Source organism: Callorhinchus milii, unplaced genomic scaffold, assembly GCF_018977255.1.
Source record: "Callorhinchus milii isolate IMCB2004 unplaced genomic scaffold, IMCB_Cmil_1.0 Scaffold8, whole genome shotgun sequence".
Taxonomy (NCBI): domain Eukaryota; kingdom Metazoa; phylum Chordata; class Chondrichthyes; order Chimaeriformes; family Callorhinchidae; genus Callorhinchus; species Callorhinchus milii.
In genome coordinates this window covers 10,396,152-10,423,960 of record NW_024704749.1, presented here as the reverse complement: position 1 = coordinate 10,423,960, position 27,809 = coordinate 10,396,152, and the positions used below count along the sequence as shown (strand labels likewise).

Sequence of the window (27,809 nt, the reverse complement as noted above, 5' to 3'; positions counted from 1 at the left end):
ATATAGCGCTTTTCACGTCGGGAGGATGTCCCAAAGCGCTTCACAGAACACACTGTAAAGTGAATTGACTGTATATTTGTGGGCGAACGCGACAGCCAATTGCGCACAGCAATGTCCCACAAACAGTCGTAGATTGAAAATGACCAGTTTATTATTGTTTTTGGTTTTGGAGGATTATTATTAGGCTCTGTGTGGAGTAAGGAAACTTGCCCAAGGTTTGGCCCTCCGCCGGGAATTGAACTCAGGTCTCTCACTCGCAAAGCGAGTGCTCTAACCACTGAGCCACAGGACTCCAGAAGCCGCTGTGTCCAATGGTGGGATTATTATTCAATTAACAAAATAGTGTGCGTCCAACCAGCTTTGCGCGAGCGCTGCCGTCGTTAACTGTTGTAACTTTTTTTTTATTCAAAATACACACAACCAATAAGTATATTTGTTGTGTGGCGATCTGTTGTGTTGCAACCGCCCCACGTGATGATGCCCTTTTTTTTTTGTGAATGAACCCGAACCCCATTGACGTTTTCCCTCCAATTTCTGGACCAGGTGGCGGTGTGTGTGTGTGTGGGGGGGGGGGGGGAGGAGAGAGAAGGGGAGGGGCGGGGAAGATGCGCGCGCAGCGATGACGTCTTCAGGTTGCGACGCGAGCGAGGGGAGGAGGGAGAGAGCGCGCGCGCGCGCGAGAGAGAGAGACAGCGAGTGTGTGTGTGTGTGTGTGTGTCAAGCGCGGCGGTGACGTCGCTGCGGCGCGACGGACGGGACGGTCTGTGCTGGAGTCCGGCCCTGTGGGCCTGAAGCGCGAGCGGGGCTCGAGCGCCGAGCGGAGCGGCATTGAGAGGCCCGGGCCAGGCCGCGGACACAGCTCCCCCGCCGCCGCCGCCCCGCCGCCGCCGCCGCCGCTAGCTCTCCTCCTCCATCCCACACACCCAGTCGTCCAGCGGGCTCCAGCCAGCAGCAGCCGCGGCGCCGGCGCCATGACATCGCGGAGGTGAGCAGCCGCGACCCGGAGAGAGAGAGAGAGAGAGAGAAAGAGCCCTCCCTCCCTCCCCCCCCCTCACACGCCACCCGCCCCACAACTGTCACTCACTGTCACTGAACCCCTCCCCACAACTGTCACTCACCGTCACTGAGCCCCTCCCCACAACTGTCACTCACCGTCACTGAGCCCCTCCCCCAACTGTCACTCACCGTCACTGAGCCCCTCCCCACAACTGTCACTCACCGTCACTGAGCCCCTCCCCCAACTGTCACTCACTGTCACTGAACCCCTCCCCACAACTGTCACTCACCGTCACTGAGCCCCTCCCCACAACTGTCATCTCACCGTCACTGAGCCCCGCCCCACAACTGTCACTCACTGTCACTGAACCCCTCCCCACAACTGTCACTCACCGTCACTGAGCCCCTCCCCACAACTGTCACTCACCGTCACTGAGCCCCTCCCCACAACTGTCACTCACTGTCACTGAGCCCCTCCCCACAACTGTCACTCACCGTCACTGAGCCCCTCCCCCAACTGTCACTCACCGTCACTGAGCCCCTCCCCCAACTGTCACTCACCGTCACTGAGCCCCTCCCCACAACTGTCACTCACCGTCACTGAGCCCCTCCCCCAACTGTCACTCACTGTCACAGTCCCTCCCCCAACTGTCACTGAGCCCCTCCCAAAGTGTCACTCAGCCCCTCCCCCAATTGTCACTGAGCCCCTCCCCCAACTGTCACTCACTGTCACTGAGTCCCTCCCCCAACTGTCACTGAGCCCTCCCAACTGTCACTCAGCCCCTCCCCCAACTGTCACTGAGCCCCTCCCCCAACTGTCACTCACTGTCACTGAGCCCCTCCCCCAACTGTCACTCAGTGTCACAGCCCCTCCCCCAACTGTCACAGCCCCTCCCAAAGTGTCAATGAGCCCCTCCCCCAATTGTCACTGAGCCCCTCCCCAACTCACTGAGCCCCTCCCCATCTCACTGAGCCCCGCCCCAACCGCCACAGCCCCTCCCCCAAACCGTTGCCCCCCCCCCCCCCCCGCCGCCTCCCCTCCCCCCCACGTCGGGAGGACGTGTCAAAGCTCTTCCCAGGATTAACTGTAGAAAGTGTAGTGACTGTGCGTTTGTCGGCGAATGCAGCAGCCAATTTGTGCGCAGTGATGTCTTACATGCGACCAGGAAGCGAGTCACCAATTTTAATTGGAGGTTTGCACCGGGAGAAACTCCCTTCTCTTTTCGAATAGTGCTGTGGGAACTTTGCCGTCCACCTGAACAGGCACCGTTAGTGTTTAACCCCTGGGTTTAACGTCCCTTCCAAAGGCAGAAGCAGACCGATCGCTCAGACAGCGTCAGGCTACACCGGGGGCCCAAACCCCCCGACGTGGGGCTTGAACCCGCAAGCGTCTGACTCAAAGGCAAGAGTGCTACCAGCTCAGCCAGGCTGACAACTCCTGCGATACAAGACACAAGTCTGTAAAAAAATTCCGGATCATCATCCCTCTTTGGAGTCCGTCATTAAATTTAATTCCTGGACCTTGGGATTCAGGTGGACACTAGGGACCCCGTTCTCCGCGGCTATTTCAAAGAAAGAGTACGTTTTAATCCCCTTGTCCCGACCTACATTCCTCCCTCATCGCTTTCCGGGGGGTAATAATCCCTCAAAAAAAAACTCAGTCCACAACGGGTGCACAGTCACTCCACTTTACAGTTTAAGGTATTCTGTGAATCGCTTTGAGATGTCTCAATGACATGATAATTGCAAACAGCAATGTCCCACAGTCAGTCGAGGATTGAGTAACCAAACTTTTTATTTGAGAGACGTGGCTGATTGTAGATGTTAGAAATGTTGAAATATATAGGTCTGGTGAACATCTGTCCAGCTCTGTTCCCCTGAACTACCATCCATGGAATGATGGAAATCATTTGGCCCATAAATCTAACAGGAATTATTAGGACAAGCAGAGAGAGATTCAGGTCATGAAACGGTTGTCTATCTGGGGGAAAGCCTTGACCAATTGACAACATTGTAGAGTCTAGTGTTAGATTGGCATATTCTCGTTTTGGAAGCTTCCCTGTGACTATGCAGCATCCTCAGGAGATTAAGCAAACCAGGAACAGTCCCAACCAGGTTTTCTGTACAACTAATACTCAAGACTCCGGCACACGTGCCCAAATCAGCCATGAATTCACAGAGCACTCAATGCAATACAAATTTACATTTACACAGCGCCTTTCACATCGGGAGGATGTCCCAAGGCACTGGAATAATAGCTTGACACCCAACCTGGGAGTTGTAGCTGAACGAGGTGGGAAGGAAAAAGATGACCGAAAGCGCGGTCAAAAGAGATTGGTCTTGAGGCAGATCTTGAACGAGGTGATTCACATTACAATGCAGTTCTACAATTTACTTGCAGTGAAAGTGAAATTCCTTCACTGTGACAATTGTTTGAAAAGATAATAATAAAATTGGTCACTCAATCCACGGTCGTTTATGAGACACTATACACACAATGGCTGCTGAGCTTACCTGCAAAAACAGTCACTACACTTGACGGTAGTTAGTATGAAGCTCGTTTTGACATTTCAGTGTGAGAATGTTCTTTCTTTCATGGCTTCTGCATTAATTTTTCAGATGGTTTCATCCGAATATCACAGGCGTGGAGGCAGAGAATTTACTGCTGACCAGAGGAGTAGATGGAAGTTTTTTGGCGCGGCCCAGTAAAAGCAATCCAGGGGACTTCACCCTCTCAGTCAGGTACGGAAACTAAAGGTAGCGCACGGACCGCTATCCTCAGAGGAAAGTCAGTTAGTGTAGAATCTTAACTTTATCTAACGCCTAATAATAATCCCTCCAAAACCAAAAACAATAATAAATTGGTCATTTTCAATCTACGACTGTTTGTGGGACATTGCTGTGCGCAATTGGCTGCCGCGTTCGCCCACAAATATACAGTCAATTCACTTTACAGTGTGTTCTGTGAAGCGCTTTGGGACGTCCTCCCGACGTGAAAAGCGCTATATCAAATGCAAGGATTATTATTATTATTATTATTTATTGAATCCATAGACATTTTGGCAGCTGACCCGGGGACTGTTTGCAGAGAAACAACAACAAAAACATTTAATATGACTTACTCGAAATCTGAATTGCAGGCAAACTGTATAAGATTTATTTATGTTTTTCTACATATGCCTAACTCGCCACTCAGGGTAACTCGTCACTGAGCCCTTTTCTCTTGGAAAGACGAGTTATCAGCCGTTTGGTGTGGAAGTTTTTTTGTTTCTAGCAGAGATGACGTTTGATTTTTTCTGATCGCTTTTCACCAGTGTAAATCACCATCACAGCTTCTAATTTGAAATATCCAATTATTCTAACCAAAGTAACTGTTTCTTGTCTTCCTTCTTGTGACCAGCTACAGTGGACAACCCACTTCTTTCCTCTCCCCCCCCCCCCCCCCCCCACTCCATCTTCATGTAAACACTAAAAATAAATGGAGTTTCTTCTGGCCAGCGATCCTCCAGGTTAATCGGTTATTTACCTACTGGCTGTTTGTGAAACTTCTGTGTGCAAAATGCAGTACGATACAAACTTACATTTACACAGTGGCTTTCATGTCAGGAGACGACGCAAGGTGACTAACTATAATGACTTGGCACCAGAGCTGAGGTTGGGAGCCGAGTGGGTGGGGGAGAGAAAGATGACAGAAAGCAAGGTCAGAAAATGACTGTGGCACTTGCTGCAAATAGTACAAGGCGCTATAATATTGCATGTTTTTGCTACCAATGTTGTGGTCCACAGTAAGTAACTGTTCCGGTGTCTCTCAGGCGCAGTGGAGCAGTCACACATATCAAGATCCAGAACACGGGTGATTACTATGATTTGTACGGGGGAGAGAAGTTCGCTACCCTGGCTGAGTTGGTGCAGTATTACATGGAGCACCACGGGCAGCTGAAGGAGAAGAATGGGGATGTAATTGAGCTGAAATACCCACTGAACTGTGCTGACCCCACCTCTGAGAGGTAAGCTGAACCCACTGATGTGACCAGATACAATGGGCCTTCATCCCACAGATATCATCGGCTTATCCGTCAGCCTGGCTCAACTGGCAGCCCCTCTCACCTCTTTGAGTCAGAAGGATGTGGGTTCAAGCCCCGCATCGGGACTTAGAACTCTTAGAACTTGCAGTAATTAGGAGTAGTCGATGACAGTCGATTGGCAGATCGCTTTCCAGGGATAATAATCCCTCCTCCCAAAAAAACAGCTGTTTGTGAGACACTGCTGAGCACACTTGGTTGCTGCAAAATACATTGCAGTGTGCCCTCTAAAGCGCTTTGACGTGTCCTCCTGATGTAAAGGCGCTATATAAAATATATTTGATACAGTGCCATATCACGTCATTGAGACGTCTCCAAGCTCCTTACAGAATATACGGTAAAGTGGATTGACTGTGAATTTTGTGGGCGAAATGCGGCATTATTATCATCTTTATTATTATTAATAATATTATTGTTATATTATTATCTGGGTTGACAACGCCACGCAGCTGAGTACATTTCCCTGCTCCTGCAATGTCTTGACAGAGAAGTCGGACCTTTGTGCTAGTTTTTGTTCCTTGTGGGTTGAGGAGAGTGAATTATCCTCTGATATTTCCATTTGCTGCACCAACTGCTCTGGGCTCTGGGGTTGCCAGAATTAGGCTGCCATTTCATTTGCTGAGAACCCTCACTCTCTGATGTTCAGGTTAAGACTTGCAGCAGCAGTTTTGCGTGCTGGGAATGGGAAAGCGTCCATTATAATAACAAGAGGACCCGGGTTCGATTTCCGGAGCAGGGCAAAACCTTAGACAAGTTTCCTTACTCCGCACGCCTCTGTTTACCCAGCAGTAAGTAGGAACCCGGTTGTTAATCGATTGGCCGATGCTCATCCAGGTCTAATAATGCCTCAAAAAAAAATGTGGTCACTCAGTCCATGACTGTACGTGGGACACTTCTGGGTGCAATTGGCTGCAGTGTTTTGCCCACAAAATACACAGTCACTACACTTTACAGTATATTCTGTGAAGGCTTAGAGACATCTGAATGAGATGATAAGGCGCTATATAACAAATGCAAGGATTATTATTATTATGATTGAAATACATAGTTACGACACTTTACAGAAAATGCTGTAAGCGCTTTGAGATGTCCTCTCGACGTGAAAGGTGCTGTATCAAATGGAAGGGTTTATTCACGAGTACCATTCTGCTTCCCGCCCTCTGCAGATGGTTCCATGGACACCTCTCGGGAAAAGAAGCAGAAAAGCTGCTGACGGAGAAAGGAAAGCCAGGAAGCTTCCTGGTGCGGGAGAGCCAGAGCCACCCAGGAGACTTTGTCCTGTCAGTGCGGACCGGAGACGACAAAGGGGAGAGCAGCGAGGGGAAGCCAAAGGTCACACACGTGATGATTCGAAGTCAGGTGGGTGCAGTTTAACGACTGTGTGTGTTACACACACAATCTACAGCTGTAACGTGTCAGTTAGCGTGCTGACCTGGCAAGCGAGAGGACCCGGGTTCGATTCCTGGGCGGTGCGAAATCTGAAGGCAAGTCTTGTCAAGTGGCTGCTGCGTTTCACCCACAAAATACACAGTCAATCCACTTTACAGTACAGCATATCCCCTGAAGCACTTTGAAATTCAGAAGCGAGAGTGCTCTCGACTGAGCCAGGCTGACAAACTATACTATACTAAGTGACACAGCAATTCCAGTGAATTTGCAGCAGTTCCTCTGAACTGATTGCTGCGTTTCGCCCACAAAATACAGTTGTTGCCGACGTGATAAAGTGCAACATCGAATGCACGGATTACGATTACAATTATTATCTCACTGAGCTTGCAGATCAGGCCCGCCTCAACTGAACCAGCCACTTTGATCTGCCTTATGGCTGTTATTTTTGGTTGGGGGGAGGGTGTAACGGAAGGCAGTGCTGGTTGTGATCAGATCAAATGGAAAGAAGACTTAACTGTAGTAGTACTCAGGCTATTATCTGAACAAGAGATCCACAATGTTAGCAGCTTCATTTGATTGATTTCACTTGAAGTGGCCAGGAGTAAATGATCCTTGGTTTATTTGTTCACTGCAGCAATCTTCCCATCCTGTAGAACGTGAGGTGAATGCTGAGTTGGCAATGTGTGTGAGCCTCTGCACTGCGCACACACTGACTGAGTGCCTGGGTCCTGGGTGACTGCTAGCCTGACCTGCCATCATTGTAGCGACGTGCGTTCCCCTAACCCCCAGCCTATTTTAACCCAACATCCAATTACATAATGCTTTTGTACTGTTATTAAGCAAGCAGAGATTAATCCAAGGGATGGCTCTGTGATTGACGTGACCTGTGCTTCGTTGTTTTATTGCAGTGTGATGAGGCTTGGAATATGCCTTGCCTGTTATACTATTACAGCATTATAACTCCCTCTGTCTCTCTCGCTTCATGGCTGTTTGCGAGGACACTGCTGTGCACAATTGACAGCCTTGTTTCGCCCACAAAACACACAGTCACTTTTCTTTACGGTATCGCCTGTGAAGCGCTTTGAGATGTCTCGGCGACGTGATGAAGCGCTGTATCAAATGCAAGGATTATAATAATACTTGCATCTGATATCTTGCCTTTTATATCAGGAGAACATCTTAAAGCACTTCACAGGAATTGCTCTAAATTGCATTTTGTAGGCAAATTTATTTTTGTTCAGGTGGGTGTCTGACCCATGAGGAAACCCATCATCATACTTAAGAGTGTCCAAACCAGACTCCTCTGAGTCTTACCTCTACTGCCTACACATGGAAATTTCCAGGACTGGAATGGAATGTGCGTTCTCACATTGAATGGATGCACCATAATAATAATAATAATAATCCTTGCATTTGATATAGCGCTTTTCACGTCTTCTCGTTGTCTCAAATGATACCTAATACCAGAGGGTATTAATAATAATAATTATTTTGATCCTTGCATTTGATATAGTGCCTTATCACATCATTGAGACGTCACAAAGCTCTTCACAGAATATAACGTGAAGCGAATTGACTATATTTTTAGGGGTGAAACGTGGCAGACAATTGCACATAGCAATTTCCCACAAACAGCCATGGAGTGAGCGAGCAATTTTATTCGGGGTGTTGTTGGCCAAGGCACCCGTTAAAGATCCCACGAAGCGCCGTGGGATCGATAACATCCACCTTAACAGGCAGACGGGAGCTCAGTTTAAGGGCAGCTCAGGTTATGAAGAGCCAAGGCTTCAGAACCCCAGACTTAGCGATTGAGTGACGTTCTTGATTAAACACACGAGTTGATGAATGATTCTCTGCCTTTTTCTCCTGTTCAGGATGCCAAGTACGATGTTGGCGGAGGAGAGAAGTTTGACTCACTGACTGACCTGGTAGAGCACTACAAAAAGAACCCCATGGTGGAGACCCTGGGTACAGTTCTACAGCTGAAACAGGTAACGAGAGCTGCTGACCTGGGACACCACACGTGAGTGTCGTGTCAAAAGTACCAGCTATGCATTGCAGTTTGTCCCTTGGTGCGGGTACACCAGAGCAAATCATACAACAGCCTTGCTCGTTAGTTATTTAATTAGTTATTATTATTAACCATTGGTTGTCAGTCGATTGGCGATCGCTTACCTGGGATAATAATCCCTTCAAAAAAAANTAATAATTTGGTCTCTCAACCCACGACCGTTTGTGGGACACTGCTGTGTGCGATCGTCTGCCACATTCTGCCTTCCCCCCCCCCCNAAAAAAAAATCCAGCCGATTCATTTCATGGTATATTCTGTGTAGCGCTTTGAGACGTCTCAACAACACGATAAGACGCTATATCAAATGCAAGGAATAATAATAATAATAAGGATTAGTAGTAGTAGTAGTAGTTGTAGTATTGCTCAAATCTTGTACTGTTCTGCCACTAGAGGTCGTCAGATGCCACCATAAATAACTTTCTCCACAGCAATTCAATACGGCTGCAACGTATAAGGGCTTTGTACCTGGGTTAGGGGGGAGAGATGATCTGCTCCCCAACAGGGTGTAGTTGGAGAACAAGGGAGAGAAATTAAGGGCTGTATTGGAGTGCTGCTTGCAGCCTCTTCCCCCCTCCGCCCCACCCAACCACCACCACCACCCTTACAGTCTATGGAGTCACTTGGTGGGAGGAGAAAGCGTCTGTACTGCAGTAGACAAATGCAGTCAAGAAAAACTGAAGCAGACTCTCGCCATTGCTGTTGTACATTGTGCAGCGTTGCGGTGTTTAATCGCAGCGTTAAGTGTAAGCACAATGCACGCATTTTTATTATAGCAACGATAACAATCCTTGCATTTGATACAGCGCCTTATCACGTCATTGGGGCGTCTCAAAGCGCTTCACGGCACATACTGTAAAGGGGATTGACTGTATTTTGGTGGCGAAACACAGCAGCCAATTGTGCACAGCAGCGTCCCACAAATAGTCGTGGAGTCAGTGACCAAAATTCTTTTAGTCTAAGCCATGTCTTTAAAAAAAAACTATATTTAAAAAAATTGCTGTGGGCATTGACTGTTTGGCTCAATGGCCCAGTGCAGAATTCTACTTGGATCCCGATTCTCCTCCCATCTGTTGTACTCTCTCTCCATGGCAGTCTGTCCAGTACACGTCCCACTCTCTGTGTGATGCTCTGTTCCTGTAAATCACTGTAGGAACAAAAGCAGCTGAAATTTATTCTTTACGTGCAGTAGAGAGCCCACTGGCTACATTAACTGGGACCTGCCCTGATGCAAATGTATGAAAATGGTGCAGATATTGTGTGTGTGTGTGTCTCTCACTCTTTCTTTTACACTCTCTCTCTCTGCACGTCCTCTCTCTTTCTTACTATCTCTCTTCTCTGCATGCCCCTCTGTCTGACCGTCTGTCTCTCCAGCTCTCTCTCTCTCTGCTTTTCATTCAGCGTTCACCCCCCCCATGTGAAAGCACTACATGAATGTAATTTTGTATTGTATTCTTTCTTTCTCTCTCACTCTATTTCTACGTTCCCCTCTGCTGGGCTGTGGGGGGGTGGGGGGTGTCAATGCATCTCTGGGGGTTTGTCTGACATATAGATAATCGGCTTTCAACTGTGTAAAATTGAAGAAGGCAGAAAACTGAGCGCAGTGGAGAGAGGGAGGATTTTGTGTTTTGATCAGTTGTGTACGTCAATCACAGTCCTTTGGTTATACAGACAGGCCTGTGGTTGCCTTGTGCCAAGGCCTTGGTTGGAATCTGTTTTGGCTTCGGCTCAACTGACTCTTGTCTTCTCTCTTGCCCTCTCTCTATCTTACCATCTCACTTATCTGCATGCCCCTGGTTTAACCCGGTTACTCCCCAATCCACTGTTTCCGCTGCTCGGCTGCCTCCAGCCTCCTGTTTGTCCCTCGTGCCCTCCGTTCCACCATCGGCGGCTGAGCTTTCAGCCACTACGACCCGAAACTCTGGAAAACTCTTCCTCTATCCCTCTGCCTTGTTCTCTCCTTCCCCATCTTCAGATCATGCCCGAAGACCTTCCTCTTCGACCGTGCTTACGGTCACCTCCCCCAGGCTCGGTGTCCTGCTCCGTCACTGTCAAGCGCTCTGCGACGCTGCCGTATGTGAGAGGGGCTATTATAAATTCAAGTTGTTGTTGTTTTCTGCCACAGCCACTAAACACAACGCGGATCAATGCAGCGGAGATCGAGAGCCGGGTGAGGGAGCTGAGCAAACCAGCCGAGACTATGGACAAGGTGAAACAGGGATTCTGGGAGGAGTTTGAGGTAAGTGTTTGTTATTACGTAGACCAGGGTTGGTCCAGCCTTTTTGGGTGCTGAGGACCGGATGCCCTATTTGAGAAACATCTGTGAGCCGCACAAGCAATATTTTTGTGTTTCCCTCCAGAAACATAACATAACAATATTTACGCAACTCTTTTTTCACGTCTGTCGGACGTCTCAAAGTGCTCAACGCTGCCGACTGGGCACTTGAGCTGGGAACCCGACCAGAGGAGATAATAAAATAAACTGAGTTTAAATTGTTCACTTAGCAGCAGAGGGTAACGGTCCAGAGAAAGAACCTTGGTCTTTTTTGGACCAAAGTCCTATCTGGTTCGCCTTCTACCATCATGGTAGTCGCAGGCTAGAAAATAGAGATGTTGATAGCAATTAATTCTGTATTGATTTGTGTACCAGCAAAGTGGGAACCTTATATCCAACTGTGTACCTAGATCCAAAACAGTACCTTACAGTGTTCTGTGTTTGACAAGACAATGCGATTTAAATTTAGATTTATATAACGCCTTTCACATCAGGAGGATATCTCAAAGAGGAAGGATGTAAATCACGCAGTGGTTATCAGAAACGCAGAGGGCTTTTTAAACTATATCAAGTTGAGCTCACGGACTAAGCTGATGCTCCAGTGCAGTGCTGGAGGAGTGCTGCATTGTCGGTGATGCCTTTGTTTTGGATGAGACATTAAAACTGTCACGATAAAGCTGCAGAAATGCACTTTCTTTTTCTTCTCCGTTCTTCTGGGGGATGGAGATATTGTGAGCTGAGTTATATTTAGGTTGCTGGTCGCTGATGTCTGACCTCCTTCTGTTACAGACCCTCCAGCAGCAGGAGTGTAAACTGCTTTACAGCCGGAAAGACGGACAAAAACAAGAGAACAAAAACAAGAATCGCTACAAGAACATCCTGCCTTGTAAGTAGGATGTCCTACGCTGGCAAAGCCACAGCCTTGAGTTCTGTCTCACTCCGTGCCCACCTCCACTCCCCCCAGACTGCCCTGCTATATTGTGGAGTACCGTGGTGTAGCAGTTAGAACGCGAGGCAAGTTTCCTTACGCCACACGCCTCTGTTTACCAGCAGTAAGTAGGAAACCGGTTGTTAGTTGATCCTGTGGAGTAAGGAAAAATCGAACCTGTGTCCTCCCGCTTGCGAGGCGAGTGCTCTAATCAATACGCTACAGGGCTCCACAGTAATAGGTAGTGGTTTGTTAATAAGGGATCCAACTGGGGAGTTCTGGAAACTGGACGTGTTAGTCTGGCCTGCTCGAGCTCAGACTTCCAGGTTACTCTGGTTAAATAGCCACAGGTCAGCCCAGTGCCTATCTGCGCCGAGTTCCAGTGCTGTGAGTGACGATAATCCTTGCATTTGGTAAAGAACCTTATCAAGCCGTAAGGACGGACTTCTCAAAGCACTTCACTGTGAAATGTGATATTTGTAGCCCAGATTATGCACAGCAATGTCCCACGCAAAAGAGAGAAAACGAGAGAGAGAGAGAGAATGAGATGACGGTGGTTTTCTCTCCCCCAGTTGATCACACTCGGGTGGTTTTGGACGACGGTGACATGAATGAGCCCGGCTCCGATTACATCAACGCCAATTTCATTCTGGTAAGTGAGCCCCCGAGGCTCGATGTTACTTTTGTGGGAAATGCTAAAAGGTGGAGTGGTTTCAAGCTCAGGGACCTTACCCTGTGTGAGGGGCAATATATAAACATGAGTTGTTGTTGCCTCATAAATCCCAGAGGGTGAAGCTTCCGTCTCAAGCACTGGGTTCCCCTGAGTCCATTCACTGAGCGCATGCAGCCTGACATTTCCACTGATTTCTCTCTCCCATCTTTGCCCGTAGTGAGGTGGCTCCCCCGCAGAACAACCTCACTACAACAACAACAACAAATGGCATTTACACAGCGCCTTTCACGTCAGGAGGTCCCAAGGCGCTGGACAGTCAGGGATTTGGACCCGAACTGGAGTTTGGGATCAGGAGAGGCGGAGGATGGGAATAAGAGGGCACGGTCGAAGAGGAGGGTCTTGAGACGGGCCTTGAAGGAGGCGAGGGAGGGAGCGAGGCAGAGGGACTGAGGGATGAAGTTCCAAAGGGTGGTGGCAGAGAGGCTGAAGGCCTGACCGCTGACGGTGGACCGGGCCAGGCTGGGGATAAGGAGCAGGCAGGAGCCCCCTGAGTGGAGGAAGCGGACAGTCTATATGAAGTTAGCAGGTCACGGAATTAGGGCCACTCACAGCAGATCAGAGACCGCAACTGACTGTTGCAGACGGCTCTGTATGGCTTATTATAGCTCTCTTGTGTGGCATCACCCCCTGTCTAGTTCCGTGTTCAGACGCCTTCTGTGGCTGTAAAGAGTGATGGTGATCTGCCGAAGAGAAAGCTTTCTGGAGGAGTTTTCCCTGCTGAGTGTGAAGGCAGAAGGAGCTGGAGTAATGCACAGCATTAAAATGACACGATTGTTCTCTACTGTGTATGTGAAATACCAGGCAGGCAGGTCGATAACTCCTCCACTGCCAGCTTCCCCAGAGATGTTTCCTGAGTTTCACAAAAGATATTTCGAATAAAATATCAGCCTGGCTCAGTCGGCAGCACTCTCACCATTGAGTCAGAAGGTTGCCGGTTCAGGTCCCACGTCGGGACTTTGAGCTCATGCAGTCCTAGTGGGAGTGCTGCATTGTCAGAGGTGCCATCCTTCGAATGAGACATTAAACCAAAGCCCCATCTGCCTGTTCAAGCGGATGTTAAAGATCCTGTGGCGCTATTCCAACAGAAAAGGTTGTTTCTCCCTGTGCCCTGTAAAACATTGTGAAATGCTGTGAGACGTTTTTAGAAGATGTGATAAGGCACTATATCACATGCAAGGATTGTTATTGTCTTTTTACTTGAAGTTATATAGCGTGTTTCATGAGGAAACAGAATGCAAGATATGATTGATTCGAAATGATGTGAATTTTAAGTAGGCAGCTAATCTGCACCAGTCACATCGATAACACCACGCATGCCAATTCTTTTGAAATTTGGGTGTAAACGTGGATTAAGAGGGGAATATAATTGATTTACAACTGACAGCAGTATGTGGAAGCCAGATTGCCTCAGCTTTGAACGTTGTGTAAACCAGGAGGGTGTTAAACAGTTTCCAGTTATAAAGCACCTTTCACGTAAAAGAACATCTCGAAGTGCCTCACAAAACATAGCTGTGAACACCAACCGAGCAGGGAAAGACTTCTGCGATTTGATCGAAGGCACAGTAATAATAATAATAATAATAATCCTTGCATTTGATATAGGCCTTATCACGGCATTGAGACATCTCAAAGCGGTTCACAGAATACAGTGTAAAGTCGATTGGCTGTGTATCTTGTGGGCGAAACGACAGACAACGAGATGTGGTTGTTTTTAAGAGATGTTGAAGGCAGAGAGAAAGGGAGGGAGAGAGAGAGGAGGAGAGGAGAGAGGCAGAGAGTAGGTGTGTAGGTGGGATACATGGAATTCTCAGTTTGGTTCGGATATTCTAAGCCTGGTGATGGGTTTCCGCACGTGGCAGACACCTGCCGAAAAAGGGAAGCCACTTCGTAGGATGAAGAAGCCAATGTGCTTATTGACAAACAAAAAACATTTCGAAGCTAATTGTAGACCTGCGGCTCTTTCAGATGCTGATCGAACTGCCCTGTGTTCTGCCTCTTTATTCCCCACTCCGTTTACTGAGACAGAGCCTCTCGCTAAACCTCTGGTTACTGTCCCCTCGTCCTCTGTTAGACTCAGCACGAAGTGGAAACGAATCGGACCCCATCGAAGCCCAAGAAGAAGTACATTGCCACCCAGGGCTGCCTGCAGAACACAGTCAACGACTTCTGGAGAATGGTCTTCCAGGAGAATTCCAGGGTAATCGTCATGACGACAAAAGAGGTGGAACGGGGGAAGGTACGTTTCTTTTCTGGAGAGGGGGTTGGGGGGGTTTATTGTGGGCGGTTGGGAGACTGGGATTCATCAGACCTGTGTCTCACTGTTCCTGACTGAGCTCTCTATTTTTGCACCTGAATTGGTGGACGTGTAAAGTTCAGATCAATCAAATAGCACCCGCGTGGAGTCTGTAGATTAATAGTTAGAGCACTCGCCTCGCAAGCAGCAGGACCCAGGTTTGATTCCTGGGTATCAAACCCGGGTCCTCTCTCTTGCAAGGCGAGGCAAAACCTTCGGCCAGTTTCCTTACTCCACTCGCCTCTGTTTACCTAGCAGTAAGTAGAAACCTGGTTGTTAGTTGATTGGCGGATCGCTTTTCCGGGGGTAATAATTCCATCAAGAAAAAAGATAATTTGGTCACTCAGTCTATGACTGTTTGTGGGACACTGCTGTGCGCAATTGACTGCCGCGTTTCGCCCACAAATCACAGTCAATGCACATTACAGTATAGCCTGTGAAGCGCTTTGAGACGTCTCAACGACATAAGGAGCTGTATCAAATACAAGTATTATTATAATAAGTAGGACAAGGTCAGTCCGCACCAAAGGAGGAAACTGAGTTAAAGTTTATTGGTGCCTAAAAGATTTTCCTATTTCCCCACAAAGTGCTGATTGACTGGCCTGCTGTGCGCTTGCTACTGGAGCTTTCTGCTTTAATATAAGAAGCTTGTTGTTACATATGTTGTAAGGAAGTCTGCCAGAGCTCGGGGCGTGTTGTCATTGCTTTGTAATGTTCTCTTGTGCTGTAAAGGTTGCTCCTTTTATTGCTGATGAGTGAGTGGCACAGTGATTTATAATTTACATTGCAGCTCCCACTGCAAGACCAAACAGATTGGTGATTCTTCCACCTCCCGGTGCTGTGCTACCTTGCCCAGGGTTGGTGACTGCAGCATTGCCTTACAGTAAACTGCGACATCACGTCACAAATGAATTGGTTCTAAATTAGAACTAAAAATAGATGTCGGGGAGCAAGATTGAACCTTCACTGTGTTGCTGCTGAAATCTCCAGAAACAACCTTGTCCTTTATAGTTGGTCGAACCCAGTAGGGAAAGATTACCTTTTTCCCTGCGCATAAAGCAGCAGGGCAGCTCTTTCCTCCCCGCCCCCCCCACCCCCCCCGCCATAACATTCCCTTTAATTAATATGTTTAACATCTTATATTAACATGTTAAGACGTATTAACTAAAGGCAAAACAAAGAAACATGTTAATTAACCGTATTAATTAAAGGGAATGCAACTTCTCAGAGCATTGTTAAGCGTTCCGAGACGCTGCCCTGCATGAAGGCCGCTATGTAAATGCAACTTGTTATTGTTCTAATACGTTCAACCTCTTACCTCTATCCTCTCTGCCCTCCACCGCTCCTGATCCCAACCTACAGCTTGGGTCCAAATCCCTGACTGTCCAGCGCCTTGGGACGTCCTCCCCACGTGAAAGGCGCTGCACAAATGTAATTTGTTGTTGTTGCTGTTTAATTGTGGGTGGGGCGGGGAGGGGTGAAGTTTTTCTGCATCCTGTGCCTGCATTAAATAAGAGAGTGTTGGGTGAGCTAAAAAGTTCGTACAGTGAATCTCTTAGATTTATACCTGCCAAGTTTTGCGCTCGCTTCTTAACACGAATATTTCATCCGTATCAGAGCAAATGTGTGAAGTACTGGCCAGAGGAGATGTCTTTGAAGGAATACGGAGGAATGCGTGTCAGAAATGTTCGAGAAAACCCAGCTCACGACTACATCTTGAGGGAACTCAAACTATCAAAAGTGGGCCAGGTAAGTAACAGCTTATATGTATGTATGTGTGTGTGTGTTTCCCCCTTTGCGTCAGCCTGGCTCAGTCGGTAGCACTCGTGAGTCAGGACCTGGAATCACATAGTCGAAGCTGATGCTCCAGTTAAGTGCTGGGGGTGTGTTGCATTATCCGAGGTGCTGTTCTTCGGATGAGACATTGAACTGAGGTGGACGTTAAAGATCCCGCTGTGCTATTCGAAAATAGAAGGGAGTTTCTCTCTCCCGGTATCCTGGCCAACAATTCCCCCAAATAAAATTGGTCACTCACTCCATGGCTGTTTGTGGGACGTTGCTGTGCGCAAATTGGCCACCCACAAAACACACAGTCCGTATATGACGTGAAGTGGGTTGGGGCATCCTGCTGGTGTAAAAGCCTCTGTACCAAATGCAAGAATTATATATTCAGCACCTTGAGCCTGTTTCGCAATTCTATTAGATCATGGCTGATCTGTACCTCAACTCCAATCACGTGCCTTTGCCCCATATCCCTTGATACCCTGACCTAACAACATCTACCCATCTCATTATCAGACTTGTATATTATCAGACTTCTGTATTATTAGACTTGTATATTATTAGACTTGTATGGAAGGCAGAATGATTGTCGGAGCTCTGATTTCCGTAACCAATCTCTGTTCTAGGGGAACATGGAGAGGACGGTGTGGCAGTATCACTTTAAGAGCTGGCCAGATCACGGCGTTCCCAGTGACCCGGGGGGCGTGTTGGATTTCCTGGAAGAAGTCAACCTTAAACAGGAGAGCATCGCAGAGGCCGGGCCTGTTGTTGTTCACTGCAGGTACATAGCGAAGCGGGTGTGGGTCTGGGGGGTGAGTGGGGGGGGAAGGTGGTGGAGTGACTGGGACGTTGAACGAATTCCAAGTCTTTGCAGGTTTTTTTTTGTTTGTCAATAGTCGTGTCTCTGAGGGACTGGAGAATTAATTTTCTTGTGAAGTTTAGCTTATTATTGATGGACCGCTCCTGGGTAAATCCACACCAGACGTTGGTGAATTTACAATGAAAACTTTGTTTGAGGTGCGAGGAGGGAAGCTAAGCTGTCTCTCTTGTCTCTGGGACCTGGGTATCAATCCAACCCAAGCTGGTGATCTGAAAATCTCCCTCAGGATTGGGTCCCAGGGCAGGTTTTAGGGCACGTTCCACCCAGTTCACTGTGGGTTGAGGGTGTTTTCTTGAAGAGGGGTTGGGCTTACTTCTAGATTGTGTGTCAGCCTGGCTCAGTAGCGCATCTCTGAGTCAGAAGTTTGTGGGTTCAAGGCCCCACGTCGGGAGAGGCTGAAGGCCCGACTGGCGATGGTGGAGAGGGCAGGGTGGGGGGACGTGGAGCAGAGTGGAGCCCACAGAGTGGAGGGAGCGGACAGGTTGGTAAAGCTTTAGAAGGTCACAGTGGCTGTGAGGATTAAGTCCATGGAGGGCTTTAATGGTGAGTGTTTGTCTCTTGCCATTCCCTGGGAGTTAGCATTGGGTTCCTGCCCCAGTTCGCCAGCTCGTGCCGGGGTTAATCTCTTATGTAATAGATCCAATCGGTAATATAATAGAGACAACCTAGAGAATGTTCCTCAAAACTTCTTCAGGGGAAGCAATAATACTGCAGTTCCTGTCACGTGATCTAATTACCTCATCAAGTGAGTAATGACCTTTTTTTTGGGTTGGACATTAATATTGCAAAAGCCACATGTCAAAGAAATAGATAGATGTGACTGAAAAAGAAAGTGAACCTTTTGGTATATACTGTATTATGAATGAGTGAAGACAGTAACTGAATTTAAAGCAGTAACGAGCTCCCCATTTCAAACCATTGGGAGTTATTCTCTGCAGCTTGTGTCCTCTCCCACACCAAGCTCCGTGAACCGATCACTCCGACTCTCGCCCGGCTCCACCGGCTCCCCATCCCCCAGAAGATCGAGTTTAAATCCTCGTCCTCACTTTCAAAGCCCTCTATGGCCTTGCTCTTCCCTACCTCTCCGACCTATTAACACCATATGCCCAATGAAAGGCAAACTAGCTTGCCCAAGAGGACAAGCGAGCTGCTGTGAGGTCTTTGCCAGTTGAATGTGACTCCCCAGGCCCTGTGTGAGTCCAAATTAAACCTGATGAAGCAGAGAAGAGCTTAATTCACCTTGTAAAGCAATTGATGGAGATTCCAGACCCAGGCGTAGAATCTGTGATGCAGCAAAGAAGCAAATATAGATGCCACATACATTAAAAACCACAGTTTTCTAGTTTGTTGGATCCCCTTCTGGTGCCCTGATGATGGTGATAATAATAATAATAATAATAATAATAATAATAAGCCTTGCATTTGATATTGTGCCTTATCACATCATTGAGATGCCTCAAAGCGCATCACAGAATATATTGTAAAGTGAATTGACTGTAGACTTTGTGGGCAAAACGCGGCAGCCAATTGAGCACAGCAGTTTGCGTTGGGTTATTTTTGATGTTTAACCACTTATATCCATGTCGCTTGCTATTGAGAGCACTGTCTACCCTACCTCTGTGACCGCCTCAAAACCCTGTGAACCCTCCCGCTCCCTCCTCTCAGTGGCCACCAGCTCGCAAGTCTTGCTGATGAGCCTGGCTGGACTGGTCAGTCATCAGCAGTGCCCTGGAATACTGTGGACTCGCCTGGATCAGGAACCAGACTGGAGAGACCACCACAGAGGGTGGACTCAATTCTGACATTCGGTTACCAAGCACGTCACCTTGGAAGTCAGCTCAGTGCCAAGAAAATCCACCAAGGAGGATAGAAATTGGGATTGGAGGAGTTAGCAGCAGCATCAGACAGACACTGATGCAGTTCTCTTTATATAGAAGGAATTAATGATCTCGGCATCGCCAGCTTTCAGAGCCGTGCCTATTATCCCCACGTTGACAGGACTTTTGAAGCTGTTGGAGGTTGAATGAGTGGCGCAGTGCTTCAGATGTCTGGAGTTTAGTGCTTACTCTAGGTTCTAGCAGCAATTAAAATTCTGACAGTGCACATCCCTCCCCCCTCCTCCTCCCCCTCCCCAGGGAAGAAACTAAAAAAAATTGCCTCAGTTTAAAAGGGGAAAAACTCAAAACATTGTGACTGACGGGGGCTAACGGGAGTTAAAGATGAAAGCGGGTTTGATTATTTTAATGACTTTTTTTTACAGCAAGGTTCTTCAAAAGAGAATGGAAATCACTGCACAGCTTAAGCTATATAGGTTCCCGAGGATCAAAGATGATGATCTATCACTGTACTATCGCTCGGGGAAGGGAAAGGAAAGAGTGAATTGACTTTTTAAAACCCTGTTCTGGAGTCCGCAATGCAAAGTAGCTGAGGTTAGTTCACTGAGTCTAGTTATTTTGGCTCAGTGGTTAGAGCACTTGCCTCGCAAGCAAGAGATCTGGGTTTGATTCCCGGCAGGGCGAAACCTTGGGCAAGTTTCCTTACTCCACGCGCCTGATAATAATCCCTCAAGAAAATAAATTGGTCACTTCAATCCATGGCTGTTTGTGGGACGCTGCTGTGCGCAGTTGGCTGCCGCGTTTCGCCCACAGTCAATTCACTTTACAGTATATTCTGTGAAGTGCTTTGAGGCGTCTAGAAGACGTGAAACAGCGCTATATCCAATCCAAGGATTATTATTATTATATTTTGCCGTGTAGCATTGGAGTGAGTGTGTGTGTCTGAATGTTAACTGGTTACAGGGGCTGAATCCAGGCCAGTCCCTGTGTGCAATTTACCTGCTCCATATCTTTCCCTTTCTTAAAGTGCCTTTTCTCTTCCTTGTATTTATTCTCTGCTAAAGAGTTGGGGAGTTGACCGCGTGCCAAGTGCAGGGATTTGGAAGCGGACAAATGTTCAGCTCATCTTCTCTTGTGTCCCACTTCAGTAGCTTCTCCGAACCGTTCCGTCGCTGAGCTGAAACGTATCTGGCAGATACTTGGATGCGAGCTAACGAGTGTGAAATCTGTCTCGGGAGCAGAGAAGCCTCGTCAATGCTGATCGTCCAAGCGCACGCTTCCATATTCACCGGCGTGTCAATAAATATTCTGTTTAAAGAGCAAATAAGCGATAAAATAGGATGCAGCTGGAAGTAGCTGTTAATTTCGTTTTTATTACCAAATCTGCCCATCTGGGCATCTGTAAGACAGAAAAGGCTTTATAGCTCACTTGAAGCCAGTTTCAGTAGTCTCTGAACACTGTGGTTAGAAATCTCGCGAGTGGGATTAATATTAAAAACGATGGCAGGTGCAACCTCAATTGAATATGTAATTCCCTGCCGCCACCCTCCCCCCCACCCTTTCTGATGTGGTTATCAAAGTGACGGATGTTTGCGCTGGGAAATGGAACTCTTCCCCTTGTTGCTGTGCATCTGTCAGCTGCGTGCGCTTGCAGAATGAGCTGAGCAGAGTAATGCTGGTCGCACATCATTGCCTGCCCCCTCCCCCCCCCCCCCCCCACCCTGCTCCCACCTCCTCGGAGAAGATCCCTGTTGAATTGTTAATTTTAATCTGCCAGTCTCTGTGACAACCTGCTGATCCAGTGTTAATATTATTAATCCTTGCGTTTGATGCAGCGCCTTATCGTGTCGTCGAGGCGTCTGAAAGCGCTTCACAGAATAGACTGTTAAGCGAGGTGACTGTGTATTTTGTCGGCAAAACGCGGCAGCCAGTTTACGCACAGCAGCGTCCCACAAACAGTCATGGAGTGAGCGACCAGTTTTATTTGGGGGGATTGTTGGCCAGGGCACCGGGAGAGAAAAACTCCCTCCTGTTTTCCAATAGTGCCACGGGATCTTGAGCGTCCATCTGAACAAGCAGATGGGACCTTGGATTAAAGTCTCATCCAAAGAACGGCACCTCCGACAATGCAACACCACCCCCCACCCCCCCGCCACCCCAGCACTGCACTGCTTTGGAGCTTCAGCCTAGACTATGTAATTCTAAGTCGTTGAACTCACAACCTTCTGACTCGGAGGTGAGAGTGCTAGCGCTGAGCCAGGCTGACAAACCGTTGAGTGCGTGTGGAAGGGGTGTCGTTGGACTGAAGTGTGTGTCGAGAAGGGGGTTTGGTTTGAGGGAATAATTACTGATGATCTGTTTCTTCCAAACAGTGCTGGAATCGGACGCACAGGAACATTTATTGTGATTGACATCCTCATTGACATCATCAGAGAGAAGGGTGAGTAGATGTGTATAATACCTACATATATCTGCACTCCAGCTGTCAGTGCTCACTACCTACTACTTGAAATGAAACTGCGGCAGCTGTGATCAGCTTCACAGGTAGAAAGTGATAGCTTCTGTCTGCTCGTGGGAGGAATTGACCGTTTAGGGTAAATGTTCTGTAAAACATTTATAGTGGGAGCTGTTTCAAATGCCCAGTGTACAAATTGTTCTCGTTGGGTTTTGGAGGGAGAGGTGGGGGGAGTTGTATTCGATACAGCGCCTTTCACATCAGGGGGAACGTCTCAAAGTGCATCGCAGAATGTACTGTAATTGGAGGCGACTGACTATGTTTTAGACGAAAGACATGGCTGTGTAAATATCGTCAAGGAGATAAGTGGGTAATGTGGAATCTGCTCTGGAATCCGCATACCGCCTGTCCTCTCCCTCCGCTCAGTGACTCTGGCCTGCTCTGTGCCCTCCGCCTTCAGCCTCTGCCCTCACCCTTTGGAACTCCATCCCACAGTCCCTTCACCTCGCCCTGTCCTTGGCCTCCTTCAAGGCCCATCTCAAGACCCTCCTCTTCGACCACGCTTTTGGTCACCTTCCTACCCCCACCCTCCCTGCCGTCCACCCCTCCTGCTCCCAACCCCATGCTCGGGTCCAAATCCCCGACTGCCCAGCGCTTTGAGATGCTCCTCCCGACGTGAAAGGCAGGCGCTGTGTTAATCTGATTTGTTGTTGTTGCTCTCCAGGTGTGGACTGCGATATTGATGTCCCGAAAAGTATCCAGATGGTGAGGTCGCAACGATCAGGGATGGTGCAGACAGAAGCTCAGTACAGGTTCATTTACATGGCCGTCCAGCATTACATTGAAACACTACAGCGCCGGATCGAGGAAGAGCAGGTACCAGACAGGATGGGGGCTGTGTTACACTCGTCCAGACGGCTCTGAGACCTGGTTTCATTATAATAATCTTGCATTTGATACAGCACCTTTCACGTCGGGAGAATGTCACAGGATTTACTGTAAAGCGTATTTTGTGGGGTAACCCGGAGGCCAATTTCCATACCACAACGTCCCATAAACAGCCAGGATGTGAGTGGCAGGTTTTATCCAGGGGATTATTCCCAAACTCCCCATCTCTTTTCCAATAGCACTGAGGGATCTTTACCATCCACCTGAACAGGCAGACGTTGCCTCGGTTTAATGTCTCCTCCGAAGGACTCTCGGTGATTATAAAGCTTTAACAAATAGCTAATAATCGTTGTATTCTATAAATTGCCCTTCGTTATAGAGCCTCGCCTCCAGGCCGTCATGATTGGAATAGAGACTCCAAAACTGTGCGCAGGACTCCAAATAAAAGCGTTACGTTCAACAACAACAAAAAAACTTTAGCCCAGAGAGGATTAGAACCTCCTCACCACAGATGTATGTAGGAGGAAGTGTTTATGGGGAAGTGCACTGTGCTCAGGGCGGTGTTACATTGGAAGGAAGATTACTATGTTACCCTGACGGCCAAATTAGTTGTTGAGGGTTCACAGTTGCAGCTAATGCCTTGTTCAAGGGTGGCTCAGGAATACTGTAACACACAGCACAGAGGGATTGGGTCTTGGGCTACACCTGCGATGTCAAACCCAGCCCCTGATTTCAATCGTGGAAAATTACAAACTGTCGTGGATTTCAAGCGAGGAAACCACAACTAATAGATGTGTTTTAATAGGGACCTTCCACTTGTTACCAGCAAAGATATCAGACTGTCACCCTCTCACACGTGCGCATTGGAAGGTCACCAGGGTTTGATGATCCAGCTGTGAGCTTCTTGCAGTCGGGCTCATCAGTCGATGATGTGTATCAGCCACTTGTAGATCAATTTGTCTCATATTCTGAGATGTGATGCGGTTTACGCTTGTGTCTTTCTGCTGTGTGCCCTGAGGGTGAGCAAGGTTCGTGTATACGGTGTAACCATGGAATCCTACAGCACAGAAGGAGGCCATTCGGCCCATCGTGCCTGTGCCAGCTCTTTGAAAGAGCTACCCAACTAGTCCCATTCCCCAGCTCTTTCCCCATAACCTTGCAATTTTTTTTCTTTTCAAGTATATTCTTTGGAAATGATATACTTATTGTAAAGAATATAACAGGTTAGCGAAGTGGAGCATCTCAACACCATGATGAGGCGCTATATCAAATGCAACAGTTATTATTATTCAGTGTGAGATTCTGAAACAAGGGGCATATGTTTTTAAGTCAAGCGGGAGGATAAATTAGCGAGCGTGACAATTAAATGTGTTAAAAGTGGCTGGGGGTGAGCTCGTGCAAACGTGTCAATCGTTCCACTTTGTAGAATAAATGTTTCTCTTTTTTACTCTCTTTCAGAAAAGTAAGATAAAAGGCCGGGAGTACACAAACATCAAATATTCCTTAATGGACCCGAGCTGTGGAGGAGATCAGAGTCCGTTACCACCCTGCACCCCCAACGCAACCTGTACAGAGTAAGTGCTGGCTTTTCCTTACCCTTCTCCAAGGGGTTCAAACTGTTCCTGTATTTACTGACACAGAATCTAAAATAATCCTTTCATTTGATACAGTACCTATCACATCAGGAGGGACGTCTCAAAGTGCTTCACAGGAGTTACTGTGAAGTAAATTGTTTATTGCAGTTTTATTTATCTCTTATTTTGTACGTAATTGGTTGCCCACAAAATACACAGTCACTTCACTTTACAATATATTCCGTGAGGCGCTTTGAGACGTCTCAACGACTTGTTGAGGCGCAGCATCAAATGCAAGGATTATTATTGTTACTGCAAAGTGGAGCGCCTGTATTTTGTATGCGAACACAGCGGCCGATTCGCACACAGCAAACGTCCTACAAATAGCCGTGAAGTTTTTGTAAGTGAATCTGAAAGCGTTCTTTTTTCTTCTGCTCCTGTAATGCATTCGCTGTCAAGCTGATCAGTGGGTTTGTGTCTAGTCTCTCGGTGCAACCGAGACATTACAGTCCAATACAAAATAACATTTGTAAAGCCTTTCACTTTGCGATGCAGGAGGCCATTTATCCTGTTCCCTATCAACCCTGTGCTGCTGCTGCTGCTGCTGGGAAGGAACCTTATGTTTAGTTCCTCAACTGCCATCTTCAGGGATGTGCGTCATTGTCACAAGGCTGACCTGATCTATAGATCTCCATCTCCCTCTCCCTCCCCCGCTACCCTCCCAACACCAAAAGCTCAGTCCTTGCCGTCTTCATTACACTGTGTTGTGCAGTGACAAATTGTGCTGTGTGACCCGGAGGGCAGCTAATAAACTGAGCTGTCAGCGCTGAAACAGTGCTCGCAGACCTCAAATTGGAAATCACTGATGTGCATTATTTCAAAGGCTCTTTGTGCGACTGCAAGGCACCTTTATCTGCTACTCCTTGTTGAGGAATCTATTTTATTGCATTCTCACTTGTAGTAGCAACGATAATCCTTTGATATAGCGCCTTATCACATCGTTCAGACGTCTCAAAGAGCTTCACAAGATATACTGTAAAGTGGATTTGTATTAGGTTCAGGTTGGCAAGAGCCAAGGCTTGAGGAGTCCAGAGTGTGCGTTGGGGTAACTGCTGGAGACTAACTCGCTAAAACCGCATAGCTTGCCCAGCTCTAACCATGGTTAAGGCTGAGGGCTCACAATATGTCTGATAGCAGTGGATTCAGAGACTCTTAGCTAGTGTTTTTTGAAGGGAGGAGAAGGAGGGAGGAGGAGGAGTAAGGGTGAGTGACTTTCATCAGTAATGGCCTGGAGCATATTCTGCCCATCAGGTTAGAGATTAGCCCTGACCCTGCTGGTGTCTGAATAGGGGAGATTTCACTGCTGGAGGGGAATACCTGGTTAACGCGCTGTGTCTCCCCGCAGGCTGAAAGACGAGGGAGGCAGAGTGTATGAGAACGTTGGCTTGATGCAGCAGCAGAAAGGCCACAGATGAGACGGCGTGAGTGTTCAGAACAGACAGGTACCTCTTCACTAGCACATTGCCATTTAGTCATTCGCGTCCTGAAGCTGTTGAATATGCATGTGACTGGGATCAGGTTCCAGTCACTGCGAGTCTTACACAGCAGCCTCCGCGACACCAAATAGGGAAACCACCATCACACACAGCACCCACTCACTTCCACTTACTTTCCAGTAAGATCCTGGGCAGGACCCCCGGCTAATTTATTGTCTTCCTTCCTGTCACCTCCTCTTGCTCTCTCTTCACTAAGCCGTTGTCTCAGCTGAGTCAGCTCAAAGCTGGGTCCAATCGCTCTGTGTGACTCGAGTTATAATAATAATCCTTGCATTTGATATAGCGCCTTATCACGTCGTTGAGACGTCTCAAAGCGCTTCACAGAGTGTACTGTAAAGTGGAGCGACTGCGTATTTTATGGGAGAAATACATGTTCCCGCAATCTGCGTGGAAATATGCAAGTTACACCCTTGTGGCGGGGGTGAGGTGGGGGAGAGAAGGAAGGGGAAAGATGGAGGAGAACGGTGGAGAGAGATAGAGAGAAAGAAAGACAAAGAGCAGGGGTTTTCAATCTTATACCTTTGAAGCAAGCAATGTTCTGGCAGAAGTATGGATCTCAAATGTACTGATTTTTAATTGTGGTCTATCTACAGCTTTGTAAAAACTGATTTAATTACAGAGCCCACAGTGAAAACAATGGTGTTAATTGAATGTAAATGGGTTTTAGATTGGCTCATTTTCTATTCACAGACAGGAGTTCAACACATGTCAGCCTCATTTTCCAAGATGTTACTGAAATGGTTCATTTGGACTCATTTCAGAACCCTCCACGCCCTCACCCCACCCCACCCCACTCCACCCCACCCTACCCCACCTCTGGTGACCTCCAGCAAACCGTACCAACCAATTCTCTCAGCAAACACTGAGCGGCTTCGTGTTCCCCCGCCCCGTCCGTCCACTATCACTATGATCGGGCGAGCTTTCAGCCATTCTACCCGTCCCAGAGCCCTCCCCCATTCGAAACCCACCTCAAGCCTTGCTTTCGGTTATTTTATAGACGTCTCGAAGACGTGACGAGGCGCTACATCAGACGCAAGGGTTATTATCCGCATTTTTCCCTCCCCCACACACCCACTCCCCCCACCTCCCCCGGCTCGGGCGCCCAGGCCAGCAGCGTGAAGCGCTTTGGGAAGGTGCTGTGTAAACGTTATAGTGTTGTGTTCTCTCTCTCTTTCTCTCTCTCAGGAACAGTTTGAAGGCGGCCGTGCAAGAAAGGAAAGAGGAAACCACCCTCGAGGTGTGAGTGAAACGAGAAATGACAGTGGAAGGCCTGGCTCTGAGTATCACGTTATTCTCTCTCCCACTCTCTCCCCCCCCACCCTCTCTCTCTTTCTCTCTCTCTCTCTCTCTCTCTCTCCCAGCCCCCTGCTCCTCTCCCTCTCCTCCCTCGGATTAAAGCGAACTGTAACTACCTTCTTTCAAAAGGTGACACTCTGACCAGACAGTGAGGCATCTCTCAAACACCGTACATCAGTCGTCATATCCACAGTCGTCACATTGTCCTCTCAGTACTGACGTGAAACCCCAAGTGCCTTTTCACAGTGGAAGCCTTTCTGCGGTCATTTTTTTTTTGACTTCACGTTAAAATCTCCAGACGAAAACTCGAAAACTCATTTTAATCCTCTTTCGACGCACACTAGTCTCCCGAAACGGCCTGAGATAAAAGTAGAAAACTCTTGATTTTATTGCGAAACTCTTTTACTGCGATTACTATTAATTTTTTTTTCTTTTGGGGTTTGCGTTCAGCAAACATTCGGTTTGATTGAAATACGAATCGCACACGAGCATTAACGTGTTTCATTTCTTCTTCCCGGCTTTCCTCACCTTAAAGCTGCTCATAAATCAAGAGGGATGGCTGGAATTTGCACGCACGACCTCGCCCCTTGCCCTAGAATAAGGCATTGGAAGTGTTAAACCTGTTTAATTTTTTTTTAACAGCTCTGGTCTGTGTAATCAAAATGTACATGGCCTGCAGTCCTGCAGGTGGGGGTGAAAGCTATGTGAGTTTGACTGTGTACTACCCCTGAACGATGTGAAGCTACTGGTTGCATCTCTCTGATCATTTTGTTTCGCAT

The 27,809-nt window shown here is 47.8% G+C and overlaps 1 protein-coding gene across 3 annotated transcripts; it reads left to right on the top strand.

Annotated features, from left to right (window-relative positions):
* The first annotated feature begins 922 nt into the window (after positions 1-922).
* ptpn11a (protein tyrosine phosphatase non-receptor type 11a) lies at positions 923-27,063 on the top strand. Of its 3 annotated transcripts, none has more exons than XM_007901884.2 (16): positions 923-985; positions 3,616-3,738; positions 4,809-5,003; positions 6,245-6,437; positions 8,342-8,458; positions 10,661-10,774; positions 11,600-11,696; positions 12,311-12,390; positions 14,543-14,707; positions 16,382-16,513; positions 17,173-17,327; positions 21,634-21,701; positions 22,441-22,592; positions 24,063-24,178; positions 25,584-25,680; positions 26,920-26,979. In XM_007901884.2, the coding sequence occupies exons 1-15, from the start codon at positions 972-974 to the stop codon at positions 25,651-25,653; spliced, it is 1,791 nt and encodes a 596-aa protein (XP_007900075.1). In that variant the 5' UTR covers positions 923-971; the 3' UTR covers positions 25,654-25,680; positions 26,920-26,979. The 3 variants fall into 3 exon arrangements, with proteins under 3 accessions (XP_007900075.1, XP_007900076.1, XP_007900078.1); XM_007901885.2 differs by having other exon boundaries at positions 25,584-25,659; positions 26,920-26,976; XM_007901887.2 differs by lacking the exon at positions 25,584-25,680 and having other exon boundaries at positions 26,920-27,063.
* The last annotated feature ends 746 nt before the right edge of the window (positions 27,064-27,809 follow it).

Coding starts and splice junctions, on each gene's coding strand:
- ptpn11a (XM_007901884.2), top strand. Junction 14,708..16,381: donor AAGAGGTGGAACGGGGGAAG/GTACGTTTCTTT, acceptor CATCCGTATCAG/AGCAAATGTGTGAAGTACTG. Junction 24,179..25,583: donor CCCAACGCAACCTGTACAGA/GTAAGTGCTGGC, acceptor GTCTCCCCGCAG/GCTGAAAGACGAGGGAGGCA.